General features: G+C 34.1%; 1 protein-coding gene across 3 annotated transcripts in view; it reads right to left on the bottom strand.

Moving 5' to 3' along the window:
* Window positions 1-793: 793 nt before the first annotated feature.
* Window positions 794-22,719, bottom strand: part of si:dkey-65j6.2 (pleckstrin homology domain-containing family G member 4B) — a 32,393-nt gene continuing 10,467 nt past the window's right edge. The window contains exons 3-25 of one of the 3 annotated variants that reach the window (XM_048178703.1): window positions 21,020-22,196; window positions 20,656-20,823; window positions 19,893-20,016; window positions 19,721-19,814; window positions 19,531-19,617; window positions 19,293-19,412; window positions 18,061-18,159; window positions 17,754-17,905; window positions 17,430-17,568; window positions 16,693-16,815; window positions 15,088-15,279; window positions 14,266-14,566; window positions 9,645-10,077; window positions 8,884-9,133; window positions 8,699-8,782; window positions 7,502-7,726; window positions 7,122-7,292; window positions 6,378-6,555; window positions 6,097-6,213; window positions 4,326-4,502; window positions 4,017-4,216; window positions 1,718-1,776; window positions 794-1,491 (exon numbers count right to left, since the gene is read on the bottom strand). In XM_048178703.1, the coding sequence (XP_048034660.1) occupies window positions 1,729-1,776; window positions 4,017-4,216; window positions 4,326-4,502; window positions 6,097-6,213; window positions 6,378-6,555; window positions 7,122-7,292; window positions 7,502-7,726; window positions 8,699-8,782; window positions 8,884-9,133; window positions 9,645-10,077; window positions 14,266-14,566; window positions 15,088-15,279; window positions 16,693-16,815; window positions 17,430-17,568; window positions 17,754-17,905; window positions 18,061-18,159; window positions 19,293-19,412; window positions 19,531-19,617; window positions 19,721-19,814; window positions 19,893-20,016; window positions 20,656-20,823; window positions 21,020-22,196 (4,659 nt within the window). In that variant the 3' untranslated portion in view covers window positions 794-1,491; window positions 1,718-1,728. Of the gene's footprint in view, window positions 1,492-1,717; window positions 1,777-4,016; window positions 4,217-4,325; window positions 4,503-6,096; window positions 6,214-6,349; window positions 6,556-7,121; window positions 7,293-7,501; window positions 7,727-8,698; window positions 8,783-8,883; window positions 9,134-9,644; window positions 10,078-14,265; window positions 14,567-15,087; window positions 15,280-16,692; window positions 16,816-17,429; window positions 17,569-17,753; window positions 17,906-18,060; window positions 18,160-19,292; window positions 19,413-19,530; window positions 19,618-19,720; window positions 19,815-19,892; window positions 20,017-20,655; window positions 20,824-21,019; window positions 22,197-22,719 lie in introns of those variants that run through there. The other 2 variants (XM_048178704.1, XR_007183029.1) reach the window with 2 other exon arrangements.

The following is a 22,719-nucleotide window of genomic DNA, read 5'->3' as shown; positions in this document are numbered from 1 at the left end:
CAATTCTTTTCTTGAGGTAAGTGGCTGCATGGATTAGTGGATGTTTACTAACTGAAATACAGTAAAGTACTAAAATTAAAACTGAAAATAAGAAAATGAATTAAATTTTAAAACACTAAAAATGAAAAGCACATAAAAAACAAAAATTGATTAAAATGGAAGCGAAACCTCTGGATATTTAACGTTTTATTTTTATTTTTTTATCCCTTCTTTGCTTTTTTGGGGTTTATTTTTAATATTTATCATTGAGCCTTCCTAAGCTGTGTGTGTGTGTGTGTGTGTGTGTGTGTGTGTGTGTGTGTGTGTGTGTGTGTGTGTGTGTGTGTGTGTGTGTTTGTTTGTTTTCAATTATTGTTCTTGTTGGTTCTGCTATAATAATATTTTTTATGGGGATTTTCCATAGACATAATGACTTTTAAACTGTACAAACTGTATGTTTTTTCCTCTAAATGTTTTTTACATTTTCTAAACATTATTTAGTATGATTTACAACCTGTTTTCCTAATGGGGACCAAAGATTAATGCCCTCACAAGGACAAGGATTATTGGTATTAATATCCTTGTGGGCTATATATATATATCATAATATTAGTGGGTGTGGGTGTGTTGTTTATATATTTCACAACACACCCATATATTTCTTTCTCTCTGTGTGTGTCTGTGTGTGTGTGTGTGTGTGTGTGTGTGTGTGTGTGTGTGTGTGTGTGTGTGTATCTGGATATATGGCTGCTTATGCATGTGTATTTGTCTGTTTATCTAACTGTCTATCTAAAGCAAAACACAAAATAGCAAATTATAATAACCTTCTTTTATTTATTATAAATTGTTTAAATAATAAAATACAGTTTTGTCTCTCCAGTGAGGTACTGACATCCTGCATATTACAGTACACAAAATAAACATAAAACCCTTAGACAGTCTAAACGAATTATCAAAATGAAATTTCAAGCAATTGTTTTTTAATTATTTATATGTATTTTCAAAATTCCCTGAACCCCTTAAACTATACTGGGGTTTTTGAACTGGTTAAATGTACAAAGCACAGCATAGCAGGTGGTTTCATGATCATGGCACAGATACAAATTTGGCTATTAGTTCATATCCTGGTTATTGTAATATTAGACATTGTGTTTTCTTATGCAATCTGGTTTTAAAATGCATTTTTATTTACAGTTCATCAAAAAAAATATTGTTTCATGCGAAATAATGGGCAGGCTTTAACAGAATGTTTCTGTTCTTTTTCCAGAACTGACAGACGGGAACAGGAAAATGTCCACGTAGTTCCTCGAATGTGCCTGTTCTGATGATGAAGTAAATGACTGGTCCACCAATAAGGTCTGGTCGTCTTGTTTTATCTTCTTTTATACTATAATCTGATCTGATATCTGTTCTGCATCAGGTGGTTCCAAACTGTCACATCTGACTTGAGGTTCCTGATGACTTCACTGGTTAGAGCATCACATGACCTGATCTTACGTCAATGAACTGCTTCTGTGAGAAGAAATTTTGCATCGTTAGTATATACTTCACAAAATTGCATGATGTTAATGTTTATAATATCTTCATGCTTTATAGTCACATTAAACAGATTAGAGCCGTGTGATAATATACATTTTGCGATGATGCAAGCAATCAAGCAGATTTGCTATAAAGTATATTTCGCTTTATGCCAGTACTTAGATATCTAACTTGTATTTGTGTCTGTATTAAAACTCACCTCTATCACAGCTAAACTTCTGTTGATGCCTTGGATCGAATCGGCTCTTGAAACTGACACTGAGGTAAGCACAGAATTACATCATTCACTTCTTATTTTCCTCATGAAATATCAGTGTTAAACTCTTCAGCTCTGTTCCAAATCCTAGTTTTTGCTCTATACAGACTAATCAGCATCCTAATCAAAATAAAACCATGTGAATGTATTATTTAAAATATAGGAAAAACACCTGTGAAAAATCAATATGGAAAATTCCTTTATATTAAGGAAAGGGTAAAAAAAACACCTCACTAATAGATATCACCAAACTTTCTCAGATCATTGATTACATTAACAATTGCAAACACATTTTTTTTGTATTACAATTTTTCTGAAATATTAAGTTTAATTATGCAAACGAGGTATTACAGGTGCTGGTCATATAATTAGAATATCATGAAGAAGTTAATTTTTTTTATTGTAAATTATTTTAAAAAATGAAACTTTCATATATTCTAGATTCCCTACATGGAAAGTAAAACATTTCAAAAGTTTTTTTTTTTTTTTTTTTAATTTGTTGATTAGAGCGTACAACTAATGAAAATCCAAAATTCAGTATCTCAAAATATTAGAATATTTACATTTGAGTTTCATTAAATGACCATCCCTACAGTATAAATTCCGGGTATCTCTTGTTCTTTGAAACCACACTAATGGGGAAGACTGCTGACTTGACAATGGTCCAGGAGACAATCATTGACACCCTCCACAAAGAGAGTAAGTCACAGATGGTCATTACTGAATGTGGTGGCTGTTTACAGAGTGATGTATCAAAGCATATTAAATGCAAAGTTGACTAGAAGGAAGAAATTGGGTAGGCAAAGGTGCACAAGCAACAGGGAGGACCGCAAGCTTGAGAATACTGTCAAGTAAAGCCGATTCAAACACTTGGGAGAGCTTCACAATGAGTCAAATGAAGCCGGAGTCAGCGCATCAAGAGCCACCACACTCAGACATCTTCAGGAAAAGGACTACCAAGCCACTTCTGAAACAGAAACAACATCAGAAGCATCTTACCTGGGCTAAGGAGAAAAAGAACTGGACAGTGAACAGTGGTCGAAAGTCCTCTTTTCAGATAAAAGTAAATTTTGCATTTCATGTTGAAATCATGGTCCCAGAGTCTGAAGGAAGACTGGAGAGGCACAGAATCCAAGCTGCTTGAAGTCTAGTGTGAAGTTTCTGAAGTTAGTAATGATTTGGGGGGCCGTGACATCTGCTGGTGTTGGTCCATTGTGTTTAATCAAGTGCAAAGTCAATGCAGCCATCTTCCAGGAGATTTTGGAGCACTTTATGCTTCCATCTGCTGACAAGCTTTATGGAGATGCTGATTTCCTTTTCCAGCAGGACTTTAGCACCTGCCCACAGTGCAAAAACCACTTCCAAGTGGTTTGCTGACCATGGTATTACTGTGCTTTATTGGCCAGCCAACATGCCTGACCTGAATCTATGGGATATTTTCAAGAGAAAGATGAGAAACAGTCGATCCAACAATATACAGATGATCTGAAGGCTCAATAGTGCCTCAGCAGTGCCACAGGCTGATCACTTCCATGCCACACTTCCCTGATGCTGTAATTTGTGCTAGGAGCAAGTCATTTGCTGTAATATGTGATGCCGACCAAGTATTGAGTGTACAAATGAACATACTTTAAAGAACTTGAACTTTTCTGTTTTGAAAATCCATTTTTTGATTGATCTTAGGAAATATTCTAATATTTTGAGATACTGGATTTTGGACTTTCATGAGCTGTACGCTCTAATCAACAAAATAAAAAAAAAAAAAAAAACTTTTGAAATGTTTTACTTTACATGTAGGGAATCTAGAATATATGAAAGTTTCATTTTTAAAAATAATTTACAGGCAAATGATATATGAACAAACCCCTCAGTAAAATCCTTCAGAATAAAGACAGGAATAAATCTGTAAAGTCTGGTGTGTGTAAGTGCTGCTGAAGTGGAGAAAAAAACGTTTAACCCTTTCTACAGACGCAAATATATGAAGTGCAATAAAATAAACAATTTATTTTGGAAGTTTTCTTTCCATTAGTCTAAAATAAATAGCCCAAAATTGACCAGTGCATTAAAATGTTTTAGCCTGTATTGTCTTGCTTTAACACTGTACATTGGGCCATATTTTTTTTACATCTCTTTTAGAATGTAGGGTTTTATAGGTCATCATCCTCATCGTGCCTAATAATGTTGTCTAGGTAAGCAGCTCACTGGGTTTTGGAAAAGAGCTGATTTGCATTTCTAACTCAACCTTGAGAGCGCTGTGAGCGTCTGTCTGTGGACTGAGCTTCTTTCTGGACAGGGCCGGAGAGCTGTGGAGAGCGGGAGACACCGGACACGCCGCAGGAGCTGAAGATCTGCTGTGAACCAATGATGACACAGACGCTCTCATTCCTGTGGGGCAGTTAGGATCCGCACAGCTAAATAAACCTGTGTTCTCCGCAGATGAGTCTATGAAGAATGGATGGAGAGAGAGATTTTCATTTTATTTAGCCCTTTTTGCTTAATATACAGACATTTATTTTCCTGTAATAGTAAGTAGACATTTTTGCTCTGATACCGTATTTTCCTTGGAAAACGCTCGGGGACATGGAGCCCCGCCCAGACGAGGATGATGAGTGGCTGCCTGCAGTTGATGTGCTGCTGCCAGAGCCAATAGAATCAGGCCGTGGCAGAGCCACGCCCCTTTGAAGGCTGGACACCAAGGGATTGGGAGTTTTCAGAATTCCTACGACTTCTGTAAGAAGAATGTTCTGGTAATTAATGAAAAAATTTAAATGTATTAAATCATGAAATGAAATACAATATTTTTTCAGGTAGCAACTATTATAGAGAGCTGCAGTGATGATGTATTTTTGTAGTTCGCATTACCCTGGTTTCCTCGACAAAAACCCAAAAGGATTTTTCCATTGGCTTTTACATTTGTGCAGAAGATAATCTCTGTGACCAACTAAAGTTTATGATCATGATAATCTTCTCAAATCAACACAACTTTTGAAGCCAATATACAATCGGCAGAAGAATAAACTATACAGAAACTACACCACGGTCACATGACTTTAACGTCCTGACCATTAGTCTTCAACAACTCTTTCTGTCTTTATTTATAAAGTAAAACATTTTCCCTAGTGTATATAACTAGTGTATTTATGTTGTAGAATAAAAAGTGTGTTCACCTCAGACTTTATTTCAGGCATTTAACCAAAAACCCACTGACTTCAGGACGATTGAATTGGAAGTGCTAAAATGCAACTCGTTTCCAGGTTTTGGCCAATAAAAATAAATCATCCCTGAAGCACTCTATATGTCCTCACATTTTAGGAGATAATCATTACTCTGTTTAAAAAAAGGTTTATTTTGCTTGGCCGCAGTGCGAATGGAGAGTTTCTGAGTAAAATGGCAGCTTTAAGATCAAACTGAAGCTTCAGTCAGCCTGGGATTGTGTTAAACAAACGCACAAGTGTTCAGCGCTAATCATATTATGGCTTGGGTTCACTAACCAACATCTGCCTTTCAGCAAATTAATTGCACTGCAAAAAATGAGTTTCTTCCTCAGTATTTTTGTCTTGTTTGCTTAAATATTTGTTCTAGAATTCTTAAATCAAGATACATTTACTGGAAAACCCAAATTACTTAAGATATTAAGTTTTTGTTTTCTGAAAATTTTATCAAAATTAAGTGAGTTTATGCTTAAAACAATAAAAAAAAAACAAAATAATAAATAAATATAAATACATAAATAATTAAAAGGAAAAACAACCCCGTGATGGATATTTGTTCTTATTTTAAGCATAGATTCACTTAATTTTGACTTTTTTTTTTTTTTTTTTTGAAAACAAAACTTAATATCTCAAGTCATTTTGCTTCTCAAGTAAATGTATCTTAATTTAAGAATGTTTAGATATTTGGTTTGGAAGACAAGACTAAAATACTGAGGAAGAACATAATTCTTGTGCAGTGTGCAAATTATTAGTGTGAACATTGTCACATTGTAATTAATATTCATGACCCAAGCCGCACCTGGTAGAGTTTGTGCGCCGAGACTCTGACAGAAAATAAACTAAATACAATCTGAGGGAAAAAAGACAACGGAAGAAAAATCATCTTTGATAAAAAAAAAAAAAAAAATGCATTTTGTTCATGGTTGCTGCAAAAGTGTTTCAATCCTAACTGTGATATATTCATGATAAATATACTAGAATAACTCATTTCAGAATAGTTTTGCCGCCCCTCTTTTTCAAACCGTTTCTCTGCCCCTGAGTTTATTATTATGAGAGTTACATGAGTCAAAGAGATTTCAAATCATCAGCCTGTGATTGGCTGATAAATACCTCTTCCTGTGACATCACCGTTCGTGGAGTGATTGTTGACTGCTGCATTTCTGGGCTGAATGTTTACAAAAGGTTTCCAAGCCATTCCCATGAACAACCTCTCCTGTCTCCTCAGCTCTGAAACACAAAGATCAACAAGTCCTGTGGATCTACAAGGACTTACAATCACAAACAACTTCTACAATAACCTCTAAGTAACCATTTAAAGTTGTTAGACTTTGTCTCTAAATGCTTTTTTTTGCCATATATTTACCATATTTTGTATTGTGCTATGCTCTGACCTCTGCTCTTCAGCGCTTGTTCCCACAGTATGTGCTCCAGGTCTCTGGTCCAAGCCTCCTTGATGTCCCGTGTCTCTGCCTGCAGGATGTAGGTGTCCTGGGATCGTCTCCTCCTGAACCAGATCTCGAAACTCCGTCCGCTCAGACCGCAGGAGTGGGTCATTCCAATCTCACAGGTCTGCAGAGAAACATCAGACAAGTCTTAAATTGAAATCAAAAGAGACAGAGTAAATTGTGCAATTAAAAAAAATGATTTTAATTATTCATATCTTTATCTGAAAACAGAAAATAAGCATTAAGCGTTGGCAAAGTTTTCTGTAAATTTGTGATACTGACTAGATAGGTTTGATTCCCAGGGAATACAGAAGTACTCTTGTTCAAAAGTTTGAGGTCAGTAAGATTTTTAAATGTTTTCTCTTCTGCTCACCACGGTGGCATTTATTTGATCATAAATACAGAAAAAACAGTAATATTGTGAAATATTATTACAATTTAATATAGCCATTTTCTATTGTAATATATTTTAAAGTGTAATTTATTCCTGTGATCAAAGCTGAATTTTCAGCATCATTACTCCAGTCTTCAGTGTCACATGATCCTTCAGAAATCATTCTAATATGATGATTTGCTGCTCAAGAAACATTTATGAAACATTTAATTGCATATTGATGCTGCTAAGAGCTGATTTTGTTTCACAAAGGTAAATGTGGACTAGATATAATATTAATATTGCCATACACATACCTTGATAGACAGTTTGTAAACGTACACATCATCTCCACGGTCGTTTTTTTTGGTCTTGGTGAAGAGGATGACATCTTGGAAGAGGAACACTCTCCGGATGGAACGTTTCTTACGGAAAATTACCCAGAACTCATCCTGCCGCATCAGCTGACCCTGCTCGTTCAGATTCAGCTGAAGAAACAAAACGACAAAAAGGATCATGATTACAAATTGAAAAAACAGTTGTATAAGGAAAAAGACCAAAATTCTTCAATATATTTTATTGTTTTTATGTTTTAGCGATAGGGGTGAGTATATGGTGACCAAATTGCAATTTTTGGTGAACTATGAACTTTTTTTTAACAGGTTATTAAAATTCAACTTGAATCGTCACCACTAACATCACAGTCCCGGATGGCGTCCATGGTGAGCAGGTCGTTCCCGTGCCGCAGCTGGAATCGCACCACCTCCAGAGCCGCCTGGATCTCCTCTCGTTCCCCGCTCTGATCCGGCACACAGTCGTCCAGGATCTCCTGCAGCAGCAGACTGTATTTACTGATCCTCTGGACCGGCTTCAGCAGGTACGAGGAGAGATCCATGCTGTCACCCAACTCCATCTGCTTACGCTGGACAGGACGGGAACAAGTTTAATTTCATATACACTACCGTTCAAAAGAAGTTTCGTCTGCTCACCAAGGCTGCATTTATTTAATTAAAAATACAGTAAAAAACAGTAATATTGTGAAATATTATTACAATTTAAAATATCTGTTTTATATGTGAATATATTGTGAAATGTAATTTATTCCTGTGATCAAAGCTGAATTTTCAGCATCATTACTCCAGTCTTCAGTGTCACATGATCCTTCAGAAATCATTCTAATATGATGATCTGCTGCTCAATAAACATTTAATGTGTACAATTGTAAAAAAAATATTTTTTTTCAGGATTCTTTGATGAATAGAAAGTTTAAACGAACAGTGTTTATTTGAAATATAATCTTTTCTTACATTTTAAATGTCTTTACTGCCACTTTTGATTGATTAAATGCATCTTTGCTGAATAAAAGTATTCATTTCTTTAATTTCTTCTCAAAAAAATAAAAATAAAAATTCTTACTGACCCCAAACTTTTGAACGGTAGTGTATAATGCTACAGAAGCTTTGTATTTCAGATAAATGCTGTTCTTTTGAACTTTCTATTCATCAAGGAATCCTGAAAAAAAAAGTACACAACTGTTTTCAACATTGAAAATAATCATAAATGTTTATTGAGCAGCAGATCAGCATATTAGAATGATTTCTGAAGGATCATGTGACACTGAAGACTGGAGTAACGATGCTGAAAATTCAGCTTTGATCACAGAAATAAATTACACTTTAAAATATATTACAATAGAAAATGGCTATATTAAATTGTAATAATTTTTCACAATATTACAGATTTTTTTCTGCATTTTTTCATCTAATAAATGCAGCCTTGATGAGCAAAAATAAAAAATAGGCTTGTTTTCAAAAATATTAGAATAAATCTTACTTTTGAACAAAATATATATAATATATGCATGTGTGTGTATAATATAATATAGCTTCCTCACCTTGAAGTATCTGTGATGTTGAATGAGTGCATCAGACTGGGGTTTGTTCTTGCTGTAAAGTGCGTAAAGTCCAAAACTCTCTCTCTGTTTTAACAGATTTTTGTACAAGGTCAAAATGACGTTCTGTAAGCTTTTACAAGTGAAAGCAGCAGCATGACTGTGATTAAAATACAATGTTGTCTCACGTGATTTAGGAAACAGCGCCCGACTCTCAGCGGTTCTGCCTGACAGGCCTCCAGTTCCTGCTGGAAGTGCTGGCAGTGGAAGTCGTACAGTTTCTCCAGGTTACCGAAGATTCGTCCGCGCTGACCGCGCAGATCCTGCGGGATGTCGGGTCTGGCCAACAGCGGGAAGTAATGAGTCAAGATGTAGCCCAGAGAGCGGACGTACTCCACCTCCGTCAGCAGGAGCTCCTCCATGACGCGGTGAAGCTTCCTGACGGGAAATGAAGATAAGGATAGATTTCTAAAATAATATGGCACTATGGTAAGACTATAGCTATTTTGGATGGTCAAAATAGCTGGTCATGATCACTATAGAAATCTACACAGTGGTATGTAAATAATGGTAAAATCTTGTTTACCATTAAAATTACAATTATGGTTACCATAGTAATACCATCTGAAACCACACGGTGTTGTCACTTATACAATCCTAGATTTGCTCTATTTACCGTAACTTTACCTCTCTGGCATCAGTGAAAGCTTTTGGACAGAAAAAAGAAATGGCATATGAAAATATTGAGACTTTTCCCTGTTATACACTACTGTTTGAAAGTTTGGAAAAAAGAAAAGTTGATTCAAAGGAGGAGAAAATTATACATTTTTAAAAAAAAATAATGCACACTGATGAATTGTTTACAACGGAAACATTTATTAAAGTAAACTGTATTAGATTTAATTTCATGTTGTCTTTAAGCTTCAGAAATAAACACAACATAACTCACATGGTTCTGCTTGGGCTCTCTGGGGTGGATGCAGTGTTTTCTCCATCAGTTCTCCAGTCGTCTCTGGCGCCGTCGGTCTCTCCGCAGAAGCTGCCGTGGCGAGGGTCCGGTGAGAAGATGGGCTCTGTGATGTGGAGCTCGGATCTCTTGCTGATGTTTCTGTTCGCTGCCGCCTGCCAAGGGAACCACTGACAGCCCACCGTACCCGAGCCTGCGACGGGCTTCTGGTCTTGGGATGCTCTTCTGCCGGCGTTTCTGCCTCTTTGCCCACAGTCTGCCTGATTTTCCTTTGCGCTCTGTGCAGTTTTGGAGTCTCTCCGGGATTTGTGGTTGGATCTGAAGTTGAAGCAGGTGACGGTGCCGTGCATGCTGTCTCTCGCTCGACTCGCCCTGCTCTCCGACGGATCGGGCTCAAACTCCTGCTCGTCTTGTACTGGGGTGGATGATATGACCAAAGTCTTATCTCACAATATGAGAAATTTGATTTCATGATAATGAGATATATCACAGTATAGTTAACGAAAACTAAGAACAAAAAAGCAAATTTTACAAAAATTAAAACAAGTACAATAGAACAAATATGGAAGATTATTTCCGCCATGGAATAAAAAAAAAAAAAATATGAAAGGTAACTGCAACTTTTTTTATCTCACAATTCAAACTTTTTTTAATGCAATTGCAAGAAAAAATTTAGAAGTGTGAAATATACAATCTGAATTGTGAGGAAAAAAGTCACAATTACCTTATTTTATTTCTTTATTTTGTGGCATAAACAACAACTCCAACATAATAGAACTGCGAGATGTAAACTCAGAATTACGAGAAAAAAGATTGCAATTATGAGTTTATAACTTGCAATTGTGATGGAAAAAAAGCCTGAATTGTAAAAAGTTGTAAATACCTTTTTATTTTTTTATTCTGTGGTGGGAAAAACAACCCCAAAACATAACAGAATTGTGAGATATAAAATCACAAATGCAAGAGAAAAAAAAGTGCAAATTGTGAGATAAAAAAAAAAATCACTTTTTTTTATTTTGCAGCAAAAAACAACAAAAAACAATTGAAAAAAAATTGTGAGATTTAAACTCAGAATTCTGAGAAAAATTCTTCAGAATTGTAAGAAAAAAAAGTCATAGTAGTACGGAAGAGGATTAGGGCCAAGCAATAATGAAAAATAAAACCATCTCGAGATTAAAGTTGCTAAATTTCGAGAAAAAACTCATTAAATTTCGAGAAAAAAGTCAAGATAAATTGTTGAGAATAAACTCATTAAATTATGAGAAAAATGTTGTTAAATTACGAGAATAAACTCGTTAAATTATGAGAAAAATTTAGTTAAATTTCGAGAAAAAAGTCAAGATAAAATGTTGAGAATAAACTCATTAAATTACGAGAAAAAAGTCGTTAAATTACGAGAATAAACTCGTTTAATTATGAGAAAAATGTCATTAAATTTTGAGAAAAAAGTCGAGATAAAATGTTGAGAATAAACTCATTAAATTACGAGAAAAAAAAGTTGTTAAATTACGAGAATAAACTCGTTAAATTACAAGAAAAAACTTGTTAAATTTCGAGAAAAAAGTCGAGATAAAATGTTGAGAATAAACTCATTAAATTACGAGAAAAAAAAGTTGTTAAATTACGAGAATAAACTCGTTAAATTATGAGAAAAATGTCATTAAATTTTGAGAAAAAAGTCGAGATAAAATGTTGAGAATAAACTCATTAAATTACGAGAAAAAAAAGTTGTTAAATTACGAGAATAAACTCGTTAAATTATGAGAAAAATGTCATTAAATTTTGAGAAAAAAGTCAAGATAAAATGTTGAGAATAAACTCATTAAATTACGAGAAAAAAGTCGTTAAATTACGAGAATAAACTCGTTAAATTATGAGAAAAATGTCATAAAATTTTGAGAAAAAAGTCGAGATAAAATGTTGAGAATAAACTCATTAAATTACGAGAAAAAAAAGTTGTTAAATTACGAGAATAAACTCGTTAAATTACAAGAAAAAATGTAATTAAATTTTGAGAAAAAAGTCGAGATAAAATGTTGAGAATAAACTCATTAAATTACGAGAAAAAAAAGTTGTTAAATTACGAGAATAAACTCGTTAAATTATGAGAAAAATGTCATTAAATTTTGAGAAAAAAGTCGAGATAAAATGTTGAGAATAAACTCATTAAATTACGAGAAAAAAGTCGTTAAATTACGAGAATAAACTCGTTAAATTATGAGAAAAATGTCATTAAATTTTGAGAAAAAAGTCGAGATAAAATGTTGAGAATAAACTCATTAAATTACGAGAAAAAAAAGTTGTTAAATTACGAGAATAAACTCGTTAAATTACAAGAAAAAACTTGTTAAATTATGAGAAAAAAACGTGTTAAATTTCGAGAAAAAAGTCGAGATAAAATGTTGAGAATAAACTCATTAAATTACGAGAAAAAAAAGTTGTTAAATTACGAGAATAAACTCGTTAAATTACAAGAAAAAACTTGTTAAATTTCGAGAAAAAAGTCGAGATAAAATGTTGAGAATAAAGTCATTAAATTACGAGAAAAAATTCGAGATAAAATGTTGAGAATAAAGTCATTAAATTACGAGAAAAAAAAGTTGTTAAATTACGAGAATAAACTCGTTAAATTACAAGAAAAAACGTGTTAAATTTCGAGAAAAAAGTCGAGATAAAATGTTGAGAATAAAGTCATTAAATTACGAGAAAAAAGTCGTTAAATTACGAGAAAAATGTCATTAAATTTTGAGAAAAAATTCGAGATAAAATGTTGAGAATAAAGTCATTAAATTACGAGAAAAAATTTGAGATAAAATGTTGAGAATAAAGTCATTAAATTACGAGAAAAAAGTCGTTAAATTACGAGAAAAATGTCATTAAATTACGAGAATAAACTTGTTAAATTATGAGAAAAATGTCATTAAATTTCGAGAAAAAAGTCAAGATAAAATGTTGAGAATAAACTCATTAAATTACGAGAAAAAAGTCGTTAAATTACGAGAATAAACTCGTTAAATTATGAGAAAAATGTCATTAAATTTTGAGAAAAAAGTCGAGATAAAATGTTGAGAATAAACTCATTAAATTACGAGAAAAAAAAGTTGTTAAATTACGAGAATAAACTCGTTAAATTACAAGAAAAAACGAGTTAAATTTCGAGAAAAAAGTCGAGATAAAATGTTGAGAATAGTCATTAAATTACGAGAAAAAAGTCGTTAAATTACGAGAAAAAACTCGTTAAATTATGAGAAAAAACGTGTTAAATTTCGAGAAAAAAGTCGAGATAAAATGTTGAGAATAAAGTCATTAAATTACAAGAAAAAAAGTTGTTAAATTACGAGAATAAACTTGTTAAATTATGAGAAAAATGTCATTAAATTTTGAGAAAAAAGTCGTTAAATTACGAGAAAAATGTCATTAAATTTTGAGAAAAAATTCAAGATAAAATGTTGAGAATAAAGTCATTAAATTACGAGAAAAAAGTTGTTAAATTACGAGAACAATGTCATTAAATTACGAGAAAAAACTCGTTAAATTATGAGAAAAAACGTGTTAAATTTCGAGAAAAAAGTCGAGATAAAATGTTGAGAATAAAGTCATTAAATTACGAGAAAAAAAGTTGTTAAATTACGAGAATAAACTTGTTAAATTATGAGAAAAATGTCATTAAATTTTGAGAAAAAAGTCGAGATAAAATGTTGAGAATAAAGTCATTAAATTACGAGAAAAAAAGTTGTTAAATTACGAGAATAAACTTGTTAAATTATGAGAAAAAAGTTGAGATAAAAAGTTGAGAATAAAGTCATTAAATTACGAGAAAAAAAGTAGTTAAATTATGAGAATAAACTTGTTAAATTATGAGAAAAAAGTTGAGATAAAATGTTGAGAATAAAGTCATTAAATTACGAGAAAAAAAGTTGTTAAATTACGAGAATAAACTTGTTAAATTATGAGAAAAATGTCATTAAATTTTGAGAAAAAAGTCGAGATAAAATGTTGAGAATAAAGTCATTAAATTACGAGAAAAAAAGTTGTTAAATTACGAGAATAAACTTGTTAAATTATGAGAAAAAAGTTGAGATAAAATGTTGAGAATAAAGTCATTAAATTACGAGAAAAAAAGTAGTTAAATTATGAGAATAAACTCGTTAAATTATGAGAAAAATGTCATTAAATTTCGAGAAAAAAGTCGAGATAAAATGTTGAGAATAAAGTCATAATTTAATGAGTTTATTCTCAACATTTTATCTCGACTTTTTTCTTGAAATGTAACGAGTTTAATCTCGAGATGGTTTTATTTTTTTATTATTGCTTGGCCCAAATCCTCTTCCGTAGAATTGTGAGATAAAAAGTCACGATTATGACTTCTCTTATTCTGTGGCAGAAACAACAATAACAAAGAACAGAATTGCTAGGAGAAAAAAAAAATCTGAATTGCAAGATGTAAACTCGAGTTTAAAACTTGCAATTGTGAGGTGGGAAAAGCCTGAATTGTGAGATAAAAAGCTGCAATTACCTCTTTTCTATTTAATTCCATGGCAGAATCAAGCATCCATATCACACCGCCCCACCTTATCTTGTACAGATGCTTCTGAATCCTCACCTGGAATCATCTCCGGCCAATCCGAGCCACATCCAGCAGGTGTTTGAGCTCCTTCCAGAAGCGCCAGTCTCTCTTCCAGCCGCTGCCGGACCTCCTGGCAGTGGATCCAGGCGGCGTTCCACACCTGCAGAGCCCTGGAGCTGGAGCACGCCTGCGCTCTCACGTCCTGAAAGTGCTCGGGAGAAAACTCGTTTAACCTCTGCAGGTAAGCGTGAAGACGGCTCCAGCTCTCTTCATCTGGGGAACAGCAATATTGCTCCTGTTCCAAAAATCGTCTGCAGTCGCTGGCCACGGCTGAAGCCTGAGAAAAATGATAGATTAGATCATGTTTTGGGGGGATTTTTGGCATTATATTAATAGAAAATCAAATATTTGATTAGAAAATAAATAGTCTTGATATTAATATTTACTGCAGGCTCCAACAAAACTTTTAAAAACAGGGTAATTTCTTAGCTGAACTGACCAGATGTGTTTTTTCATAGAAGGCAAGTTTATATTTGGTGACTAGTTATAACATTAAACACTAGATGGCAGCATTTTATTCTAAAAGGGAGGAAACTTCTGGTGAATTACCCTTCCATGTTGGCCAACAAAATGACATCAAGACTGACTTTATTGCTTTACTATCAAGTCTTATCGGATTAAGCATCACTAAAAAATTTTTTTAAGTGAGATTTCTGAGTTGAAGTGTGTGTGTGTGTGTGTGTGTGTGTGTGTGTGTCAGTTAGTAGAAGCTAACTGGAATTGATCATAATAAGCTATATGAATGTTTTGGTGTATATGTAAAGTATGCAAAGAAAGAAACAAAACTTTCAGACGTACCCTCTCACAGAAGTGGCAGATGTACACCATGGTCCCCAGCTCTTCACAGCAGCGCTCGGCCCGCGACACGAAATCAGCCAGGCTGGATTTAAACACGGACACCATCCTGTGAAACGCCTCCGTCTCGGGATAGTTCGGCCCCTGCACGCTCTCCGCATCCGACACCAGCATCATCGCCTGATGCTTTCGCTCCTGATATTTAACAAAATACACATAATTAAACACTGCAGATTTTTTAGTGCTTCCCACACTTTAAGAAGAAAAAGTTCTATATAGAACCTTAAAGAGTTCTTTCTGTCAGACACTTCATATAAAGAACATCATGTGATCATTTTATGGATTTAGTTTTAATTCATTTTTAATTTTACATTTTATGAATAAAGCAGCTGGCAAACTTTAAACTCATTAAACGTGATGGTATTATGAAATAATTTTAGACATTTCCCCTTATATAGAACCTTTTGGCTTAAAACGCTCTTTAAAATTGAGTTAAGAACCCTATAGTTCTATGTAGAACCCCAGAGAAACTTTTTTTTTTCCTAAAAGTGCAGCTAACAGGGAACATTCTCAGAACTTTGGCTAATGTTCTCGCAAGGTTCTCTCAAAGTTATGAACAAACATTCCTTCAGTAACATTAATAGAATTTTCGGAATGTTCAGAGTACATTCAAAAGTAACGTTCCCATAAATGTTTGTAAAATGATAAATGATAAACGTTCGCATAACCCCAAAAAACTGAACGTTTTGAACGTTCAGATAACTTTCAGTAATCACGTTTTCATAACCTCATGGGAACTTTAGCAAAATGTTCTTAGAACATATGAAGAGTTCCATGGCAAAAACCTCTAAGTCTGACATGTTTTCTTTTAAATGAGCATTTTTTACCAGGCTCATATGTTTAGGTTCAGTAATTTCACTTTGATGGCAATGAAAAGGTTATTAGTCAGTTACTGAAATGCCTTATTTTCAAAAATGTCACTTTAGTCAATTCATTGGTATTTAACAAATTTGACTGTCTTTTGCTGCAAAACCAGCTACGTTCATGTGTGCTTTTTTCGCAAAGTCCACCTCTTTGGACAATAAGACATCTGTTTTAGTCAGTTTTACAGCAGCAAAAGGAACACTGTTGTGTTTACTCATGAAATCCTGTCATTGCCACTGTAACGATGGACAAAACACGATAAAAACTTATAGCTCGGCAATTGAAAGGCGGTTTATACACACACCGTCATTCATCTTGAAATGATATGATTCGATTCCCATCTTCCGATTGGTTCTTCTGTGGACTTAGAAGCTTTTGCTGACAAAGGGAAGTGGCATTTAGTGGTTTCTGCCAATGAACCAGTATTTCTGAATGGGCTGATGCTGGGATTTATCAGATTTGAAGCAAAAGTATTTGATGAACGTATACTATGTGCGGAGAGCATTCACTCAATATCATCATCTCATTTTGACAATGGCGTTTAACGCTTTTGCATCTGAACTCTTCATATATTTATTTGCTGAGTTAATGATTTTAAAACACACATAACATGAGATTTAATCTTTATTATGTTTAAGTCACTTCTGCAGCAGCAGAGCATAAAGTTTCTTGACTTTCACTCACATTTGCTTCAGAGAGAAACGCTTCGAAACTCTGCAGCGTCTGTTGGATTCGTTCACTGGAGTCGTCCACAGATTGAGCCTGCAGGAGCTGCGCTTCTCCTTCTGTGTCGAACCATTCCTTCATCTACAGAGAGACACACTTACTCAACATCTGAATGCTAGAGGTCAAACTAGTCGAAATGCAAAATATTAATGTACACTACTGTTGAAAAGTTTGTTTTTTTTACTTGTATTGACACTTATTCAGCAGGAATGCACTAAATTGATCAAAAGGGACAGTAAAGACATTTATAATGTTACAAAAGATTTTTGTTTCATATAAAAAAGTATCAATTTCCACATAAATCTGAAGCAGCACAACTGTTTTCAACATTTATAATAATAAATGTTTCTTGAGCAGCAAATCATCATATTAGAATGATTTCTGAAGGATCATGTGACACTGAAGACTGGAGTAATGATGCTGAAAATTCAGCTTTGATCACACAAATAAATTATATTTTAAAGTATATTAAAATAGAAAACCATTATTTTAAATTGTAATAATATTTCACAATTTTCCTGTTTTTACTGTATTTTTTAATCAAATAATTATGCCTTGATGAGCAGAAGAAACTTTCAAAAACATTTTTAAAAAATCTTACCGACCCCAAAACTTTTGAACGGTAGTGTCTATTGTGGCCTTAGGGTATAAGAAAAACTTTTGTTTGTGTTTTGCAAGCAGCTCTGTGATTGTACCTTTGTGAACCTAGACTCCATCTCTCTGAGCTGCAACAGGAAGTCCAGGTGCTGCAGAGACATATTGGACTTCCTGGCCAGCACATGCACCTGCTCCTCCATGGCGTTGTACAGGTGTGTGACCGTGTCAATCACTTCACTGCAGGAAAACAGATCATTTACTCCATCAGGTATCTTCAATATTAAATGCACGATCAGTAGAATGTGTTTTATTATTGGTGACTCCATCACATGTAGTTTGCAGTGATATCTGAAGTAGTTTAATTGCCTAGTCATTCATCTAGCTCAGGTTTGCGAGTGAAGTGTGTTGAAATGTGTTTTTACCAGCTCTTTTCACAGTGTGGCGACCTCACATCAGTTTCCCGCCTCAGCCTCGCCAGCATGGCTCCGCCTCCCCTTTGCAAGCCGACCAATCGTGTGTCTTCCAGCACATCCTTCATTAGAGCTCCCTGCTCCTCCATGCACTGCTGCACATCCTGATTCCACACAAGAATTTGTGCCATTTTACTTATTCACAGAGGTCTGTGCATCATCTCTAAGTAATAACAGCCTGCTTTTATTTGTGAATAATTTTGTTTGGAGGCATTCGGCTTAAAGACAGGATGATAGCAGATGAAAATGTTTAACCTACCTGCACTGTGTCGATTTTATGAACACCTTCCAGTTTCTTTATAGCTCCTGATAGCAGAGCGGACGCCTCTTGCAGGTCTGACACAAACGGATACAGTTTCTGTAACATAAAAAGTGGTGCATATTTGTGCAGATATGCAGAGTTAGAGAAACTATGAAGTAAAATAGTTCATTTATTAAAAAATAGAATAATAATGACAGTGTTAATATTTACTTAACAATAAATATATAATCATAATCTTAATAATATATGATAAATATTACAATATTATTTTTTTAAATATAAATATTATTTTTAATATATTTAAATATTTATTTTTAATATAAATATTTGATAATTTAATAATTAATATAATATAATAATAATAATATAATTTTATAATATTATGTAATTATACATGCTAATAATAATACATAATACATATTACAGTATTATTTTTTAAATATAACAATTTAATGATTATATTTAATAATTATAATATAATAATATAATATAATTGTATAATATTACATATATACATGCTAATAATTATAATATATAATATTATAATATTATTTTTAAAAAATCTAATGTAATTTAATATAATAATGTTATAAATATAATATAAAAAATAATAATGTTTTTATATTATATTATATATATAATAATGAATATGAATATATAATATATAATACCTATTAAAATATAATTTTACATATAATTTAATATAATATTATGAATTGTAATATATTACATATTATAATGTTATAATTGATAAAATAAAATGTTAATAAAATACTAATAAAAATAATATCTATATAAAATAAGTTTAAATATATAATGTAATAGAAATATTATATAATATATAGTACAAAATTATTTAAAAAGATAATTTTATGTAATATATGTATAATATATAATATAATTTCATGTAATATTATAATATTGTATTATTAAATATATTATTATAATTGATAATATAAATATAACATAATTCTGTTTAAATATAATATAATTTCATGTAATATTTATATTAAATGTTTTAAATTAAATGTAATACATTCTAAATTATATATAATTAAAACATTTAATATAAATATTACATGAAATTATATTATATTTAAATAGAATTATATTATATTTATATTATCAATTTTATATATATATATATATAATGATAAATTATAACACATTTACATGTATTATATTATCAATTATAATATTATATTATTATATGTATAAAATACATGTACCTGATGTATTTGTAGCCAATCACAGTGACTGTACGGTAAGGATCCGTGTAGAGCCGCAGTTAACTGACTGATGTCCACTATTTTTTGTAGAGCCTTAAATGACGTCACTGTTTCAATCTGCTGAGAGTTGAGGAGATCAAAGTCTGTTAGAAATAATCTTACTTACACAACTATATTATAAAGAGAAGCACTGAAACCAGCTGTATGTGTGTAAATATAGAAAAACAACTTTTCTGACCACAACGCCGGGCCTTTTCTCATGACTGTGGCTATTTTCCTTTTTCACCAGCAGCAGAATCCAGTGCACAGCATGAGGAACTTGTTCCTGTGGACAACACTCAAGATTTACTGCTGAAATATTGATTAAGATTTGTGTGTTTTTAAGAGGTTCTCAAGCTACAGTTTTAAGCCAAAACACACACACACACCTGGACCATCAGCAGAGCTTTGGCAAACTCTGGAAGCATTGGCTTCTTACGTGCATCAAACACCACCGTCATCCCTACATCCTTGATCTCTTTCCTAAAAAACATATGCTTAACATTAAAATTGCTGTCTGATATATCATTATATTAGCGGTGAACATGTTTGCTGTTGTACCTAGTGATGGTGTGGAAGTACAACAGGAGTTTGCAGATCTCCTGGCTTGAAATCGCTGCAGAAGTCCAGACCTGATGATCTCCATAAATCTCCAGAACTGCTCGGCCTGAACGGTCCCGACCACCTGGAGGAGGCAGAGGAGGTTAGACGGACATGTGACCATGACAGCGCTGGTTTCATTACTGCAGTCAGGGATCATCTGTTTTCAGTTGCCTTGCAGAGAATATAAAACATTCAATTCCAATAGAAATCACAACCTGGGCATGTTGTTGGAGAAGAAATAGATTTTATTCATTGGGGTTACTGGAGAAAAAATAGATTGTTTTTATCGTTTTTTTAGTTTGTAGTTTCGTTCGTCATTGCGTTCGGGTGAAAGTTTGCTCTTCCGCCCAAGATGACTTGCTCATTATGCATATGGTCGTCCACTGGAAGCTAGTTATTTTAATTTTTAAAGTTTTAAATATGGATATTTTTCTTACAAAACCGCATTGCTTTGCTTCAAAATGCTTTTATTAACCCACTGGAGCTGTATGGATTGCTTTGGTTTTGGATGGACGCTTTTTTTGTTCAAAATGCAGGCATTCACTACCATTATAAACCTTGGAGGACTAAGGATATTTGTAAATATATCTCTGATTGTGTACATCTGAAAGAAGATAGTCATATACACCTAGGATGGCTTGAGGGTGAGTAAATGCATGGGATAATTTTCATTTTTGGGTGAACTATTCCTTTAAGTTGGCATGATAAATGTGTTTTTTACCTGTAAGACACATGATTCCTGAGTGAAGAAGGCCATCAGCTGTAAGTGAAGTAGGAGTTGATGATCTGGATGGTGGTCTCTCTGTTTCAGCTTGCGCTGAGGCGTCTGAAAGATTTATCCGTGGTCCAGTAACAGGAGGGGACGGAGTTTTTGGGTCCTGAGAGAGATCTTCAAAGGAAAAGTCAACATGCATTAAAAACACGTTCAAAGAGATTGTTTTGCTTCTAACAGGATGATCATAAGGACTGTAATATCATGTCTTTAAATAAAACATATTAAACAATATTTGATCTTTTCCTCCTTTTTTTCTTAGATTAGCATCTTGAAAAGCCGCTGGCCTAGAAGAAACAGATATAATCCAAACCTTGAGTCACGAATCGTCGTCTGTTTATCTTTGGAGACACAAGTCCGAAAGTGGTGGTCTTCTTCCCTGGAACCACATGTAGTCTTGGGATCATTTCCAAGTAGCTGCTTCTGTCCACCTCGTTTGTTTGTCCTTGGACAACAATGTGGCATTTCTCAGACGTCCCAATTACAGGTGGAGTAAAACAGTCCTGAGAAACGTTCTGGGATTGTTCCCTATGCCCTCTGCTGGAGTAATTACCTAACAGACCTTTTTCTGAGGAGCTGCAATGATCTGGAGTTTCCTGAGCAGGTTCATTTGGATGCTCAGTTCTTTCTTTGGGTTTAATGGGTGCTTCCATGAACCGACATTTTTGCACTTTGGTCCCTTGTCCGTGTTTCCTCTGCATGCACGGCGTACAGGGTTCCTCTGCAAACCTCACGGTGCGCATGCAAGCAGTTCGGTCCCGAGTAGCACTGCTGGACCTCAGCAGAGGAGTATGAGTTTGAGCCCATGTCTGCGAATATCCTTGGGTTTCTTTGGTAAGGTCCATTAGAGCTTTGCAACTGCTTCCCAAACTGCTCTTACTTCTGCTGTCCCATGTGTTAGGAGACACCCAACCCACCGGCCGCATCCCAGACTGAGCTGGATCCATTTCAGTGTGTCTGGAACTACTGCTGCTGTCTACCAAACGCAAGGACACTGCTATGCCATCCCGCGCAGGACAAATCCTTGTCTCAACGGAGAAACTAGAAGGGGTAGGTGTATGTGGACGGCACAAACTCAAAGACTCCTGATGGCTTGACGGAGACGAGGAGGCCATACTCTGATTGTCCTTAAATTCAGGGTTGGCCACCTCTTCCCAGGGAACTTTGACTATGCCCTGCTCGGTTTTGAGGATGCAATGAGCCAGAGGTGTTCCATGTCTCCCGTCGTTGAGCTTCCGAAGCCAGGCTTCAGTGAAGATGCTTGGGTATGATGTCTCAGGTATTAGGGTTTCCTCCAACTCACGTTCCTCCACCTCCAAAAGGCTCTGGACCACAATGCGGGCGTCCTGGTTCGCAAATGGAACAACTTGCAGGTAAAAGTCTCCTGGTCTGAGCAGCAAAGGGTCAACGGGAGCAAGCTGGATCACGATGCGATCCTTTAAACACAAAGGCCATCCAGCACAGCTGAACACCCTCTGAGAATATGGAGCCTGTTAGGACACAGAGAATTCCAGTTGGAATTTTAACATTTAAATTTGAAAGTAGGCATCAAACAGGATGCAGAATTCCAATTTGAATATGAATATAAAGGAAGCAGTTAAAATGAATCTAAAATATAAATTAAAGAAATTCACATAACAGTAGTTTTTTTTTTTTCAAATAAAAACTTTCGATTAGAAAATTAAAAAGTTTCGAAAAAGCTTTGATGGATGGATAAATAGGTAGATGGATGTATAGACAGATATAAAATGGATGGATGGAAGGACAGAAAAATGGATGGTTGGAAAGATAGAAAAATGGATGGATGGGTGGAAAGAACCTCATCAGATAGAATGACAGAAAGATAGATGGATGGTTAGAAAGGAAGACAGAAAAATGGATGGTGATGAATGGATGGATAGAAAGATAGAAAATGGGTGGGTGGATAGAACCTCAACAGAGAAAGAAAGATGGATGGGTGGGTGGATAGAATGACAGATAAATGAATGGATAGATAGAAGGATGGATGGATGG

This window comes from Megalobrama amblycephala, linkage group LG24 (genome assembly GCF_018812025.1).
Source record: "Megalobrama amblycephala isolate DHTTF-2021 linkage group LG24, ASM1881202v1, whole genome shotgun sequence".
NCBI lineage: Eukaryota > Metazoa > Chordata > Actinopteri > Cypriniformes > Xenocyprididae > Megalobrama > Megalobrama amblycephala.
The sequence above is the reverse complement of the archived record's forward strand: the minus strand, read 5'-3'. Positions and strand labels throughout refer to the sequence as shown.